This window comes from Pocillopora damicornis, chromosome 4, assembly GCF_964200805.1.
Source record: "Pocillopora damicornis chromosome 4, jaPocDami1.2, whole genome shotgun sequence".
NCBI lineage: Eukaryota > Metazoa > Cnidaria > Anthozoa > Scleractinia > Pocilloporidae > Pocillopora > Pocillopora damicornis.
In genome coordinates this window covers 3,579,741-3,596,558 of record NC_142673.1, presented here as the reverse complement: position 1 = coordinate 3,596,558, position 16,818 = coordinate 3,579,741, and the positions used below count along the sequence as shown (strand labels likewise).

General features: G+C 37.5%; 3 protein-coding genes across 4 annotated transcripts in view; 2 read left to right on the top strand and 1 right to left on the bottom strand.

The window, feature by feature from the left end:
• Positions 1–141: 141 nt before the first annotated feature.
• LOC113679373 (rab-like protein 6) lies at positions 142–14,729 on the bottom strand. Of its 2 annotated transcripts, none has more exons than XM_027196323.2 (20): positions 14,439–14,729; positions 12,920–13,026; positions 12,480–12,507; positions 11,989–12,036; positions 11,028–11,086; positions 9,348–9,442; positions 8,682–8,745; positions 8,145–8,221; positions 7,546–7,651; positions 7,209–7,256; positions 6,764–6,819; positions 6,178–6,308; positions 5,705–5,806; positions 5,416–5,611; positions 4,011–4,422; positions 3,408–3,442; positions 2,936–3,024; positions 2,517–2,570; positions 2,234–2,271; positions 142–1,393 (listed from the first exon to the last, which is right to left on the bottom strand). In XM_027196323.2, exons 1-20 carry the CDS (start codon positions 14,563–14,565, stop codon positions 1,145–1,147), a joined length of 2,121 nt encoding a protein of 706 aa, XP_027052124.2. In that variant the 5' UTR covers positions 14,566–14,729; the 3' UTR covers positions 142–1,144. The 2 variants fall into 2 exon arrangements, with proteins under 2 accessions (XP_027052124.2, XP_027052125.2); XM_027196324.2 differs by having other exon boundaries at positions 5,416–5,608.
• Positions 14,730–15,780: 1,051 nt separating this feature from the next.
• Positions 15,781–16,376, top strand: LOC113679356 (uncharacterized). Its single transcript, XM_089205590.1, has one exon. It carries the CDS (start codon positions 15,924–15,926, stop codon positions 16,374–16,376), a length of 453 nt encoding a protein of 150 aa, XP_089061716.1. The 5' UTR covers positions 15,781–15,923.
• The window catches only part of LOC149046495 (nuclear factor NF-kappa-B p105 subunit-like), a 1,452-nt gene continuing 915 nt past the window's right edge, over positions 16,282–16,818 (top strand). Inside the window, exon 1 of the mRNA XM_089205581.1 lies at positions 16,282–16,818. This exon is cut by the window's right edge and continues 915 nt beyond it. Within this exon, the coding sequence (XP_089061707.1) occupies positions 16,552–16,818 (267 nt within the window). The 5' untranslated portion in view covers positions 16,282–16,551.

The following is a 16,818-nucleotide window of genomic DNA, read 5'->3' as shown; positions in this document are numbered from 1 at the left end:
GCCCGCAACTATTTCTTGTATTAAAGGTTTCAACTGAATCAATGGTGTTGTACAAGAAGTTAAATCACGTCAAAAAAATAACGCAGGTGGTGGGAAGTGGACAACTTTTTCGCGAATAAGAGTAAAGAAAGCCACGCTCAGTTCTGGAAGAGACACGTCAGATTTATTTCATAATTGCACAATTCGTCACCAAATTGTATGTTTTGCCAATTGACACTGAATACGCATCCATTCGATTTTGAAACAGAAAAATAAATGAAATTACTGCTCTTTCAATTATAAGGACAAGAAAATGTTCAAGAATCAAACCTTGTATCTTCGTCTTATTAGTTTATTTCATTACTGGACTTCATCCATCAGTTTTTCCAACAGATTCGGGTCTAGATTTTGGGAAAGTCAGATTTGTCTGCAATCCCTATCCGCGCTGACTGCGCCAGGATGGATAAGGTGCGGAAAAAATATGGTTTCAAGAGTAAAAAGTCATATACTAAAATCTCAGAGTCCTCTTAACACCTAGGGAAAACAAAATGCACCGTGATCATGTCCTTCTTTCTGTGTCTTAGTTATGGAATCTAATCAATACCTCCTATTAGACAATGTTCATATCACCTTAAACGAGAACTAAGACAAGGACATCCTACTCGAAACAAACTTCACAGAATATTAATGCTTATTAAGGGATTAGAATAAGCATTTGGTCGGTTCAGTCTCCCTATTACACAATTTGTTGCAGCCTAACACAAACAATTATTCATCTTTAGAAAACAAACTTACAAAATGTCATTTGCGTTCATACGTAAAAAATTAGGAATACGAGATTATTCATTGCAAAGCGCTGTCTCACCACCTCGATGCAAGTTTACATTCAGCTTTCCGCAGTTAGGGATCTTGCTCAACCATATTGTGATTGCACTAAGTTTCAGCAATTTCAATTTGGTATAAAATACATCAACAGACAGTGGACATAGCTGAGTCATTTCAGCAACATATTCAGCAGTATACCAACTGCATATCCAGCTTTGTTCAAGCCCATTTTTGTTTTTCATCGCGGTCAGATACACTCTTGGTTTAATTAGATCATCACCGTGACACTTGATGGCAGAGTAGGCAAGGTAAACACCAAAACGAAGGGAACCCTTTTGTATCATAGTTCCTCATATGTCACGCCACCTTGTACACCATCCTCGCTTTTCCCTTTACCGTGCTTGCTACGATGTTTCTTTTTCTTTTCGCCTTCGTCGTCTCGACTTCTCCTCCTGTCCTTTCCTTCGTCGGTTTCTCGATGTCGCGATTTTCGCCTCTCTTTATCTTTCTCCTTCTTTTCGCTATCTTCTCCGTCTTCCCCTTTATCCTTATGCTTTCGTTTATGTTTACTTTTAGATTTCTCGCCACTCTGAAGAAAGAAAACAAATACAAAGCTGAGACTCTACTTAATAAATAGATTTCAAGTTGCCGTGCTTCTGTTTAGCAATAGATCAGAGCGGTACACGAGGCGCAGCCGAGTGTGTCACTGATGTTCTTCCCACATTTTGACATCCTCCGTGATCTATCACTGTACAGACCCACGGCAACACGGAACCTCTTTGTTTTATATAATAGTTAGGAAAGGGACTGCTCGTAGCTCAGATATACTGAAGACACTTACCACTATGTTTTCATTTCATAACATGCGAGCAGATCGACCCGAAAGCCATGCACCAAATGTTAAATTCATTTTGCGGTTCTTTTATTTACATATATATATATATATATATATATGTATATATATATATATATATATATATATATATATATATATATATATATATATATATATATATAAGTCATTTCAGTCACCATCATATATATTTCCAAGGAGCCTGTTCAGAGCTACCGAATACGGGAAGTCATAAACAGGGAAAGAGAGTCCTTGGTAGCCAGTGAGCTGGACCCCACAGGTGCTGAAGCACGAGCGGCGAACTCCGCGTTAGGTCAGAGAGGTGTCTGTTACTAAAAGAGAGATCAACCCAAAGCGATCGAGCAACAAAAAAGACACGCGTAGCGCCTCACACGTTTAAATTGATATGTTTCCTTATTCTCGTCACTTATCTGGTTGATATTGTGTTGATATTGTGTTGATATTGTAAGGAAAATTCTGTCTTCGTCACTCATGGGAGTTAAAGGGTTGTAGGGTTACGAAGCAAAAATGCCAGAAGTAGAGTATATGAGCAGATCCTTGAACAAACGCACATACCTTGTGCTCTTTCTTTTTACGGCTTCTACTTTCTTCATCTAAACGCGGATAGGAAGGAGAGAAATGACAATTGGCTAACAGTAGAACCCTAAATATTAAACGTCGTTGATATTCCTCAACTTCTCTCAACAGCTTTGCTTTAAATTACATGAACACAACGACTTCCGCTTCAGACCAGTTTCTTACTTCTCATTAAGACCACATACAATTAGATACAAAGAATGCAAGGAGAAAATCAGTGCCGATCATTACACAACAATTGTTCTAAGGTTTCTTCACTTACTTGTATCTCCATTGTCTTCTCCATCGAGGCCCATGTCTATTAAAGAATTAGATGCTACAACGAAAGAAAAAAACAGAACAACTCAAAAGTTTAATAGTAGTCTGAGGAAGAGGCGACCTGACTGTTCTCACAGCGCTTCTTCACCCAAGAGAATAAATGGGTTCTGGCGAATTGTCAGGAAAGCCTGATGAAATGCCGGGGCGTAACTTTGCGATGGACTGGCATCCCATCCAAGAGATACTCCTAGTTGCCTCATGCTAAGGAAACTGGGATAAGCTTTAGCTGGATGGGCCACTTGGCATGAGTGCAGAAGTTTCCTGTCTTGCTACCTGGGGAAAATCCTTTTTTTACGAGGTTTACTCAAGCTACAGTGGAATGCAGTACAGGGCAGGAAAAGAAAAAAAAACGTAGCTGCTTACCAGTTTTTGCTACTCTGGTTTGTTGCTTCATTTGTGAAGCCATGAACTGTTCCCAATCATCTGCCGGTATGACAGGAGTGTCGCTTTTTCTAACAAAACATAATTGAACACAAATCATTTTCGGTTCTTCTCGATGTATCCACAATTAGAAAATAAGATTCAAATCGTAACACAAATTCTCTAGTTAACCACATTTATCAGTAATCAAAAGTATAGCGAGCAATGCAGGCGTCTTATAAGGACGTATTTGCGTTAAAATCTCGTGATTTTCTATGCAGCCGGCCATGTTTGATTTAGATAAGAGTGGACGGTCGCCCTTCTCTGCCTTAGTACAAATTCCTTTCTCTCCTCAGCCTTCCGCGGCTATAAAAGTCAAAGATGGTAGCTATGATTTTTACCAAGAAAATACTAAACACTCGCTCGCCAAAATCAGACTGCAGGCTATAAAACGCTGGGAATTTAATTCACTGACCTTGTATTGTAGTCTTTGTCAACACGGAACGGAGTCTTTGGTGCAGAAAGAAAAATACATGACAAGAAAAAAACATAAGATTTTCAATCATACAAATATCGAGGCTTCAAGAAAATAAAGAACCTTTTTGAGCCTATAAATTCTCACGATAGGGTGAGTAAAATCCCCCTCAGTTATCGCTACGTCACAAGAAATTCGAGACTTAAGTTTTGAGTTCAAATAGTGAGCAAGCGAGCGCGAGTCATTGTATTAGAGAGAAATAAGAAGCAGCCGCAGGGGGGCGTAACTAGAATTTTTAAGACAGAAGCGGAGAGGGGATCACACGTATGGGCCAGTGTAATACTGCCAAGAGCAATGCAGTGGCCGTGTCTCTTTTTCACAAGAACATTTCGAGTCTGTGGAAGTATAAATGAGAAGATGAAAAGAAGAAATTAAACAAATAAAACAACAATGCTGAAGTAAGAAGCAACTCACTTATTTCCCTCTTAACTGTAAGGACCAAACACCGAGTCATTTTTTTTTCTGTCGGTCGGGAAACTTAGCTCCAAGATTTCCGGAGTCTCAACGATATAACATAAGCCTACAGTTTGTAATCAACAATACCTTGGGATCTGTATTAGGCGAGTTCAGCCAATCATCGACGTCGTCTGTTGCAAGACCAAGACCATCTACAACAGGTTCTTCTGTCATCAGAGACTTAGCTGGTATTTCAAAGCCTAACTTCATGGATCCACTTTCTCTTTTTTGCGTTTCATCAGTCTTTAGTTCCTCCTTTCCTTTCTTCATTCCATCATTTCTCTTTTCCACGTCAACTTTGTCCTCTTCGTCTTCTTTGTCTTCCTCGCTTGAAGTTAACTCAACAGTCAAGGCTGTGTTGGATTTCTTTGGTGTTGTAAAAGGATCATCATCGAGTTCTTCATCAACGTGATTGTTAACAACATGTGTGATATCTTCATCGTCGGAGTCTATGTCCTCAGCAAATCCCGCCACCATTGGGTTACGTCCTTCACTGTCACTAAAGAGAAATGGACAAACGAAATCTTAATTAGAAGGGAAAAAGAATGAAAGATAAAAATTTGTGGAATACCAACACCATTTCATTGTATACTCCTGGGAACTTTTTCTTCAACAATTTTTCCTTGGCAGTCGGACAAATATGACATGCCTTTTTGAACGACTTTTTTTTTTATTTCAGACAATGAGAAGGAAAAAATTTTCAGAAGAAATGAAGAAGAAAGAGAAAAAGGAAAAAATAAAAACAAAAAATGAAATAAAGAAAAATAAAGAAAAAACAACAAATGGCGGTAGCAGCATTAGTTAAACTTGTAACTTGAGTCTTAAACTATACTTCTTTAGCAGTGAAACTAACATGACATGCCATTCTGTTCTGTTGCGTTTTATTGTATATTTTATCCAGGAGACTCCTCAAGAAGAAAGTTACGAGTACATCGAAGATAAAATTTGAATCAATAATGAACGACTAGGCAAATACACTTAAAATGAAAGTTACAAATGCTTTCGGAAAATTCAGCTCCAGTACATTTGCCTCAACAAGAGTAATTAATTGGGGTCTTAAGCAGTCAGGACGGCAACGCCAAGGAATACTTAGATTAAAAAATGAATTTCTGCCTTTAATTAGAATTTCAAAAATGGCTGCATGTGTTTACCTTCTCATACGGCGCCACACCTCAACTTCAGCATAACGTATAAAAGAACCGTAGAGTTCCAAATAGAAATTAACATAATTTGCCGTCGCGGTTTCGGTTCGCAAACGACGCAGATTGTGGTGATTTCACGTTGTTGTTTTGCATAGGATGGCTGAGAAATGTACAAAGTTTTAAAACGCACGTGCTGAGCTCTTGTTCTGCCAATTAGATCTTTTGTTTTTTCATGTCCTCGTTGCCGTCGCCGTCGTGGTTTGCTTAAGGTTCCTAATAAGTTTTTACCGCGACAGAGGAGCGAACTATCATTTCCTCTTGATTCATTGAAACCTTAAATCCAACCTCACCTTTCACTATCGTCACTCTCGTTCTGTTCCGCTTCCACAGGTTTCGGTGGCGGTTTCTTAGCTGCGGATTTATTTGTGCGCTTTTTACCTCTTGACCCTCCGTCTTCATCTAAAAATCCTGCGTCTAATTCATCCTCAGGTATAAACTCGTCAATGTTGGTGGAGGAATGTGTCAAGCCATTCTGAGGCAGAGCTGCTGAAGTTATATCGAAAAATTTAGGTTGGGAATGGAATAATAGAGGGGAAAGACAACTTGGAGTTGACTGACGACGTAAATATAATCGCTTACCTTCATTAGCAGGTTCCTGGCTTGTTGCGGACGGCATTTTCTGCGACGCCTTCTCGTTAAGAGAACTTCCGTTAGAGGTGGTACCGCCACTCGGAGTTTTCCCTGCAAGAACATTACAAAGGAGGAAAAAAATAGATTACTTATCAAGAACACTTCGATGGAGGGTCGCAAAACTAAAACCAAACCAAACCAAATCAATCACAGTAGTACATCGTAATTTAGGAAGATGATGAATAAAAGAGGATAAATGAGAACTTAAGCAAGCTTCCAAAAGCGCGGGTGACCAAGCCACCTGGATTTTCCCGTCATTTTTCGCGGGGTTTATTTTATGATCTGATTGGTTGGAAGAGTGGAAAGAGTTTTTTTGACCAATCAAAAACCAGCGCGAGTTTTGGGTTTTGGGCACAGCTAAAACACTTCTGAATTATTCCCTAAAATAAATTGAAGATTGTTCTAATATTTCAACGTGAAACCTGTTCTGTCATCTTCTGAAGGAGAACCTGGTGACACGGTCTTTTCACCATCTGCTTCTGCAGCAGCAGCCGCGGCGGCAGCCTTCTTGGCTTCATGTTCTTTTCTCCTTCGGTCCATCAAACTCACAAACCTTTGAATAAGATCAAATTTGTGTTTGAGATAGAGTGTTGCGTGAGCGACCGATAAAGAGCGTGTTGTGTTTGAGAAAGAGTGTGTTGCGTAAGAGACCGGTAAAGAGCGTGTTGTGTTTGAGATAGAGTGTGTTGATTGGAGAAAGAAGAAAGAGGGTGTGTTGTGTTTGAAGTAGAGAGTGTGAGGGGTGCGAGAGAATGCGTGTTATGTTTGAGATAGAGTGTGTTGCGTGAGCGATCGAGAGAGAGTGTGTTGTGTTCGAGATACAGTGTATTGGGCGAGGGAGCTAAAGAGCACGTGTTGTAGAGTCGTCAGCAAGGGAATCAGCTGTCACATCATAAAATTGTGAGTAAAAACTCTTTTTGCAACACATGTAATTCTTTGGTATGGGACAGCGTTGAGATGTTTTCAATCACAAGCTAACAAGAAGCAAATTCCTTTTAAGCAACTCACTTTTCGTAGTTCTGCTCCTCGGATTCCTTGTGAATCTGCAGTTCTTCAAGAGTTGACTGCAACAAAAGTACCATTACGATGGGTTTCATGCAATTGTTATAACTGCCTAAAGCGCGGGAAAACCCGAGTGACAAGTCGTGATTGATTTTCGTTTTGTGTCTGATTGAGTGAGAGGACGGCGTGAGTATTCTGGACCAATTACGGAGCGATTGAAATTTGCTCACTTCGGAACAAAATCAGAATTGTGTAAAGTCTTTTCAATGTCTCTTATCGTAATACATTGCTACACCATAGGAAGATCGAACAACTTATCTTAATTCGCACAAATCTTAGTTCTTTCTCAACATACATGAAACTGAATGAGCTACTACTGCCAACGAAAAATAAAATAAAAACAAGAAAGGGAAAACAAGCATATTAAGACAAAACGTTAACATTGAGGTACCTCGGTGTCTTCTGCATTGACTTGCAACTGTTTCATAAGAGTTTCTCTCTGTTCAAACACATAGAAGATATTATTGTGCATTAGGGCATTCATGTGGTCGTATCAGACAAAAGGTTACATTTCAAGGTAGAACTTAGCCTGTCCCAGACTTTCAGTTAGTAAAACGAAGCGCGAAAGTAAACAGCGCTGTAATAGCGGAGGAGTGAGAAAATGAGAGGTATGGGTCAGGTCGTCCCAAACCTCTCTCGTCCTCGATCTGCCGCTACCATCGCGCCGTTTACGCTTACTAACCGAACGCCTGGATCAGGCCAGGAAAAATTTTCCACAGGATACATACCTGTAACAATAAGAAAGGTAGATTAAGAAACTTGTGAATGTATTTCAGTCCAAAGCCGTTCTTCATGGAGGTCTCAGCATAATGCACAGGAGGGCACCTGTCAGGTCTGATTCAAAATTCGACTCTCGTTATAAAAGGGTAAAATAACATATAGATGCAACAAGGCTGGAAATCAAAAAGACCATGAATGTGTCCGATACTGATTCTTGCGAGAATCAAGTCTCAACCACACTCAACTCTTAACTTCAGACATGCCTTTCAAGCCAAATCTTTCTTTTATACACATGTATGTTGACATAAGTATGTTTTTTTACCAGAATGTTGAACATGGCACGTGGTAAGGTGTCGATCAGAAGAGAAATTAATTCCACAATTACATTTTAATAATTCAGTCATCTTTGTTTCCATAAGGAGAATCACCGGACAGCTGCACTGTAACAGTATCTACAGCTTAATTAATGAAGTAGAGAAGAATTTACGAGGTCTGGCCAGAGAGAAGGACTAATTTTGAATAAGTCCAGAAGAAAACTTCTTAAGCTACATGTTAGTTTAAACATACAACACTGGAACGTATGCATTACTGAGTAGATCTCACTTACCTCTCCATATGTTCAATGAATGCAATGACCTCTTCCGAAGGGATTAATCTATGTTCTTCCATGTCACGGTGGTTAGCCTGACAAATGCATTTAATTCAAAAATTACAATTATTCTACAACAAGAATTGCTGTTGTGTTTTCTACAAAAAATTCACACTGAGAATTTCTCTAAGCTTATTTACAGCAATCTTTTTTTCAATGGCAATCACCACTTGATTGTTTGTGTTACTTGCTGGTCTTGATGACTAAAATATAAATTTTCACCTAAAAAAGTTCGCAAACTTTCTTCGATTAAAAAATGTCTTGAATTGCTGTGACCATCAATTTAGTGGTAAGCACAACAGTTGCAAAGATCAAAGTTGACATACCTTTGTCACAACTACTGTCACATCATCACATTTGCAGTGTTTCATACAAATTTTCCACACATCACTTAATTTATATTAAGACTTTGATGATTACCCAAAAAAAAAATGGCAAATCAAAATAATTCCACATAAAGAAATCTCACAAACACAGTTGTGATCTGAGGCTTACCAGAACAAGGACAGGGATATGAGCTGGAACTTTTGGAAGTTCTCTCTCCAAATATTTAAAAGTCCTAAAGTTACATGAAAACATGGATCAGTGGCATCATTAACTGTCAACTTAGCCTTTGTTTACCAGAACCTGGTAAAAGCCTTCAGCCTTTGACCCCTACGACAGACCAGCATCTAATTTCTCCTTACAATATCAACCCTGAATCACAATTTAAGGTCTTAAGAAAAAAGGAAATGATCACTAACTAAACAAGTTCTTGATTGTTGAACAAATTCTCCTTGTCAGCACCACAGGAAATGTATAGAGAACTGTATGGAGAATATGCATGCTGATGTTAGGGTGTTAAGGGTTAAATGACACTAAGAGACACAGTAACTGCATTAAACATGTGTGGAATTATGTTCTGCAGCAATTGCCCTTGAAGAAATATAATTTATATGGTTATCAGAAAATTTATTTAAAATGGTGAAAAAATAACGTAATCTCATGAAACTGAGGGTCAATTTTACTGCAAACATATGAAAACCAATTTGTATCAAAAGGCGTGGTCCATAACCTAATTTTTTTCTTATCAAAAAACATCAAACATCAATCAATAAATGTGGACAATAAAACAAACAAACAAACAAACAAAACAAAACAAAACAGCCTAGCAAGACTAACCATGGTTTGGTGATGTCCATCACCATCAGAACACCATGAGCTCCTTTGTACACATCAACAAACTCTGCATCTAAAACTGTGCCATCTTTTTCAGCCTGACAATTCAAGACCATTGCATCAATTAAAGGATAAATTTACACAAAAATCATATATAACAGGGCAACAGCAAACAGGTAGCGAGATTACTCAAACTTATCAGGTACTAGATATTATCTTGATTGAACACCAAATTCTCATAACCAATTTACAAGGAAATGTGTAGCAGCTAGAGGAGAGAATTAACAATCAGATCTTGGGAGTTAAAGGGTTAAGGATTTCATTTCTAGTTGACTTCCCTTATTGAATTTGATTAAAATGTATACTGTATGCGTAGAAAAAAAATGTAAACACCATTTTCCCCTTGTTTCTGGTCATTTGTTTTCAACTTCTAATAACTCAACCCTTTTTAGTTTCCCTTGAAGGTTAGTTATTGGGCTTGGACTGCAGTATGTATTTAGTAATTAGATGTTATTACTATTATTAATAAAGTTCTGATCAAACAAATAATTGGTGTGAATTACAGTAAAAACATGTTAGTCAATGATAAATAAAGGGTTAAAGGAAACCAGAGTGAGCTACAATAGTACAATGAGCTCACACAAAAGAATTGATTCAAAGGAAGGACATGAAGTAGATAAAAGAGCACTTGTGAAGCTAGCTTGCCAACCAAAACATGGGAAGAGAAACCATGATGCAGAAAAATGAAATGACAACTAAAGAGAGACCCACTCCTGAGAATCTTAGTTTGCAAAAGTGGACTTTGGTCAGGTGACAACACTGTAAAGATGTAATCTACTTTACATGGATATAGAGTGCATGAAAGCTTATCAAAGATTTCTAAAAGAAGTTAAATCCATAGTTAGACCTTGAAAGTTTCTCCATCAATTGCTAAAAGAAAACTACCACCAATGGAGCACTAGAATCAAGAGAGTAAGAGAAGAAATCAACCTTAGCAGAATGCTCTATCTAATAAATTGCACTGACAGTAAAAGCACAAATTTTTATCTCTGCATACACTGTAGCTGATAATTACTGATTAAATCAACACCCTTCTCAAAGTAGTTAATTATAAAAGTAAAAATTAATAGTCCTTTTCATTTATCAATTGCCCAAAACAAAAAAGCCACCTTCCCTTGCAAATATTGACCAACCCCACCCCCACCAACCTCAAGGTCTGAATGCCACAATATTTCCCCGAGCAATACCTCAATAAAGATTTTTATTAGTTGATTTTTTTCAACAATATTTTCCACAGGAACAAGATTATAAGGACTAAAAAAAAGACACTTAAAGTGACAACCAGCTAAATGTGTATGTCAATAGCCTGATTTCCTTCTAACAACATCCACTGATCTTCCTTTGATATATAATCTTTTTTTGCCCAAACAGAGAATGCAAACATGAACCAAAATTTAGAGAAATTAAGGCAACATTCTGAGGGAGAATGCAACTTACAGTAAGAAACATACCACTATCCCCATTTGTGAAAAAAAAGATTTGTTTTGAATCCACATACCATTCAACTTATTTTAAACATCTTAAAATATTGCATGATCAAATTAAAGAAAAGCTTTGATTCAAAAAATTACTTGTTGATTAATATGGCTTAAAAAAAAGTGACAGGGAATATGTTTTTATCACCTTATCCTTTGTATCATTCTCTAGCTTGAGACTGCTGGAGTGAGATGTTTTTCTCTTCCCTTCAAAATCAAAGCAAAGGTAAAATGTCAAAAACATTGACCAAAAGCTATTGACCACTTGCATTGTAACCTTTTCCCATTCAGCTGTACAAGGGGGCATGTGAATCTTCTGATATATGTTAATTTTAAAAAATTATGTTTCTGTTGAACAACCAATCATCTCAGTGAGGTAATAGATTGATTAAAAAAATTTAACTGATTTGTTGATTGTATAGGTTCTGTTAGGTCTCACATAGAATCATTAGTTGATTGATAAAGAACATAACAGCTGTTGGGATACCAAACTGCTTAAATCTCAGAGGGGATCAACATGTAAGTTCTCCCTGTGATTCCACTCTGTTATCATGCAAACAGGCTATGAGAACCAACCAGATTATCAGCTTAATGGTACTGCCTTGATAAAGGTATTGTTCATGTAGTCTGTATGGGAAATTATTGACCATTTAACTCCCAGAAGTGATCAACATGTAACTTCTCCCTCTTATATCCTTACATTATCCAGCAAGCAGGTAATGAGAATATTCAAACTTATCAGGGAGAAGTTATCTCAATCTTATGTCAAATTCTCATAATTAATTAACAAAGATATATACAGATTATAATTATTCTGCAATGATGCAGCCCACATTAGAGCTCTGTTTTACCAATTGCTAATGGTAAAATTTACTCCAATTGGGTAAACTTTACCCAGCAGGAGACCTAAGGAAACAAAGCACTCTGATTGGTTCATTTGGGTAAAATTTACCCTCATCTGGTAAAAGTTTTCAGTGCATATTGTTTTTGGTAAGGGCACAATGTTTTCGACACATGTTGGAAGCTAGAGAAGAGAATAAAAAAATCAGATCTTGGGAGGTAAAGGGTTAACAGGATCTCAGAAATGAAAGTATCAGAGTTGTTCTTACCTTTGTCCACAACATCCCAGACTTCCACCTTCACAACATCATCAGTGGCTAGAGACATTTGGAAAATAGCTTATCAGTTAATGCACACTTGTATAGTGGTCAGTGTTATATTAACCCTTAAACTCCCATGAGTGACCAAGACAGAATTTCTCCTTACAACATCTGCACAATATTAACAAGATAAGTGATGAGAATAAAGAAAAAGGTCAATTTGGGGATAATTATTTGATCCAATACTTAATTCTCTCAACTAAAATTATAAGAATTTTATGGTTGATAGTAAAGAGAATAACAAATTTGATCTGGGAGTTGAAGGGTTAAACAGACATGAAAGTTTCTGACAAGAAATGGTGTGCAGATTCAAAGTGCTGTTGATTAGGAAACTAAGATTATACATGTAACTTAAGACCTTGTCAATAAAAAGAATGAGAAGAACACTGTTAATTCAATATACAGTCTCCACAAGTATTTTTATTCATAGTTCAACTTACTTCTGTAATTCCAGTGTATGCTTGCAACCTACACATCAGGACAAATTAAAATATATTGTTCATTTAATCTATCTATCTTCAAAAGCCAAATAGCTGAACAACTGTGATTTCTAACTATCACACTTGACCTCAAACATGTCTAATTCCAACTTTTTATCAAGTTATCCACAAGGTCCTCAGTTATAGAACAAATATCCCTTGCATTCACACAGGGTGCTATGCTTCTGAATAAGAGTAAATTGAGGAATGTCTAAACTGGTTTGGCAAGCTCACACCATCATCTCCGCCTATCTGATAATGAACCAAAACCATATTGTAGCTAAGTTATGTTCCCCTTATGCCATAATCACCTTCATAACTCTGATTGGTTTTTTTTGTGTTTTAATTATTATCATTAGTTTTGGATTATGACACCCAATTAAAAGCACCACTAGACAAACCTGAATTTCATTTGTTGGAATATACTGTTCATTGAATGGTCTTCCTTGAAGTCTTTGAAACAAACAGGATTTTCCAGTGTTTCTGTCTCCTTTTATAACTATTTTCACTACAAAAAGAAAGAGAAAATTTGGGAAGGTCACTACTGAAAGAAAATTTTTAAAAACAAAGTTTGTATTTCTGCATTCCTTTGCATGGTATAATTAATCAGAATCGAGACAATTTCGCATGTAGTTTGATTTTCTTTTCTTTTTTTTCACATATATGAGTAATTACTACCAACATCAATCAGAAGTTTTGTTCCTGTTATAGCTGAGCATGGATAAACTTTAACCCTTTAACCCGTGAGAGTGATTAGTTTCTAATTTCTCCTCACAATATCCCCCTGAATCAAACAATGAGGTCACAAGAATAACAGAAATGATCACCACCTGACTGTTTAACAAATTCTCTTTGTTAGCACCTTTGAAAAAGGGTAGAGAACAGTATGGAAAATACGCCTACTGATTTTGGGGTGTTAAAAGTTATAAACTCAATAATTTTGAAATTGGATCTTGGTGACTATTTTAACAATAGTAATACAATAATCTTTCATGTTAATAATATAATGATAATGATGATGATAATAAACTCTATTACATTAATTTGCAAAATGTATTGTATACATATTTATATATATCTATATATCTATATATATACACGTTATTCCATGGGAAAAACGTATGAATGATTTTTATTCACAAGTTGCTATACATAAAAAAACAAACAATAAAAAAACAAACAAGTTAGTACAGTGAACAAATGAGTTTTTTGATGCATCGCAACCAGTGATTAAAAATCATTCAAGCACTTTCCATGGTATGATGTTTTTTGTTTTCATACATACTATGATTTTTTCACACTGAACGATACATTTCAAAGATTGGAAGCCGTTTGCTGCCCTCAACTGTGAAGCACTATCGTTCCTATCTCTGATTGGACGAACGATACAATTTTCACAGTCGTTCGTTCAGTATGTATGAAATAAATATTCTTTTATTTACTGCTCTTGAGACAAACAGAGACAAACAAACAAAAAGTGACAGACTAAGGAGAAACTGAAAGGTATTCATATTGTCGAAAACTATTCAGAAAGATCACAACATTCAGCGTCTGAAACAAGATAATAATAATGTGATGATTTTTCCAGAAACTGTTGCAAAGTATGGTAGATCAGAAACAAAATCAGCGATACAAAAATAACATTATACAGTATAAGCAGTTAGTTGAATGAATTTCAGATCTATGAATTACCACAGGAAATAGGAAATAATCAAATTTTCGTGGCAATAATTAAAGTAAGAGAAGATTTTTGTGTTCTAAATTTAGAAATTTTCACACAACAGGGGCAGACGAGAAAAAGGTCAACAAGATTACAGACACCATCTGGCCAAAGATCAAATAAACGATCAATAAAATACACAAAAAGAGGTAAGTGAGTGACTTTTTAATCTACATAACTTTTTAATCTACATAACTTACTATTATACTGAACGCCCCGGGCAAACTTTCGTTGTAACGCCTGGCCCATCGCACGCACTCCCAATGGAGTGTTGAGTTTGGAATCTTCATTGCCCCCTTTCGCCCACTTCTTTAGCGCGCTAAACATTTTCAGATGGCGATGGCGGAGAGACCCTGATATAGTACTATCGCTTCACCAACCACGATCACCCATGTTTTCTAAATGGAATACAATGAAACATAGCAAAAGCTCACTCGCGGTATTGCCATCAAATTCGTGGCCGAGATGGTGGCTGGCTTGGTTACCCAGCCAAAACATTTGTGCATATGACTGAGGATTCTGGGACATTCGATTTTGTCACGCACCCCTTCAGGTACATGCAAGAGGAGCCATTTCCCTCGAACCTTCGAAAACTAAGCTATGGATCATACTTTGAAAAATCCCATTGGCAAGTTCAGTTTCATATTTCATCGGAAAAAAAAAAGAAACTTGAATTGCCTTGACTGGAAGTGTCTTGCGATCGATTTTCAGATTTATAGAGATGGCCTGTTAAGACCAACAATTTTTACTAAAGGAGAAAATGATAGTGAGCTCGGAAATAATTCGAATCTTTTCATCAGCCAACTACTACTATGGTAAAACAGTAGCTTTATTAGGGTTAAAAGTGAAAATCATCCTGTGTTCAGGTGTAATGCAGTGATACTTACCCTGATCCTGAGAGAGTCAACCTTGTAGATGCGCGTGACGCGTGATGTCAGTTATTTATAGACGTCAAAGGCATCTACTGATTTATTCATTAGAGTTCTTTAGTTCATTGGCAGAGTGTTTGACAGTAATTTAAGAGTCTGGCCGGGTTTCAATCTATACCAAAAAAAATCCCCCGATACGGTCGCTAAGCTCGTTTGTGATGTCACTTTACCTAGATTTACCTGTCTTCATATTCAAAGATTGAAAAAAACTCTTTTGTACGCATTTTAACTGTCACTGAAGTATCTGGCCTTGCGTTCGTTAGCCACACCAATCAAAGAGAGCGGCCTGAGCTCTCTACACGCGGCTTGTATTGAGGGGGACATCGAGACTGTGAAGACCATTATGGAATGCAGTCCAGACAAACTTTACAGTGCCATAGCTTTGAGGTCAAAATTGCTCCAAATGCGTCAAATTTTGGAGGCAAATCTATTTTAACGGCCTTGAGGTAGAAGAACTCTCCGCAGTTTAAACTGATCAGCGAACTTTTGGAAAATGTCACAAGGAACGTCCAAGTTCAATCCCTCCTTTCCTTGGCTGCTATGGAGGGCCATTCTGGACATCTTCGGTGGTTACTAGATTTAGGCGAATATGTCAATTCTCGGTTGCCTGAAAGCAGTTTGATTGGGGACAATCCAAGTCCTCTAATGCTTGCAGTCAGGTTTAACAAAGAATAAATTATAGATTTTCTAATCAAGAGTGGCGCCTTTCTTGAATTTCGTGATGGCGACGGCTTTACTCCTGTTCTTTGTACTGTAATGGGTGGTAATGTGAGAAATACACAGCGCTTAATAGAGTTTGGAGCTGATGTTTCTAAGACAAGCTTTAAGAATGAAACGGCGATGCATCTGGCGGCAAAGAATGGACACACAGATGTAATAAAACTTCTGCTTGAGTATAATGTTCATGTAAACGCTTTCGATCGGGAGCTTCGAACTCCGCTTATGTTAGCAGCACGAGGGGGTAACTTAGAAGCCACTCGCTTACTTATTGATAATGGAGCAGATGTAGATGCTTGCGATGAGGACAGTTGTAACGCTCTAGATTATGCTGCTAAAGAAAACCACGCGAATGTAGTGCAGTTTCTTATCTCAAAAGGAGGCCCAAGGATGGATGTAATGACAAACAAAGCTCTGACTATGGCGTCTAGTCTCGAATTGATTAAGTTTCTTGTTGACGGCGGAGCCGACGTAAACTTAATTAGACGTTAATGGTCATGTTTGTAGCGAGAACGATGATGATGACACTTACAATCACGAGAGGGAAGAAAACACCTATGATGACTATGGTAGCAACAGTGATTATGATTCTGACTCATATTGTACACCCGGCCATTCAATAACTCCCCTGTGCTGCACCTTAAAGACAGGAAATGGAGAAATTGCTATGCTTCTGATAGACAGAGGAGCAGATACTACCACCCCGGGGGGTGTGTTAAGGTCACTTGTATCATACGCTGTCAAGCACAATCTTAAAGACATTGTTGACAAACTTGGCGGAATCAATCTCTCTGATGATGGAAATGTTATTCACGAGATCAAACGAGACGATACCTTACTGAAATCAAAAGCTCTAATCGGGGACGTTGACTCTATGCGTGCTATTTTAAAAACGGGTGTGGAAGTTAATTTTAAGGACATGAATGGGGACACC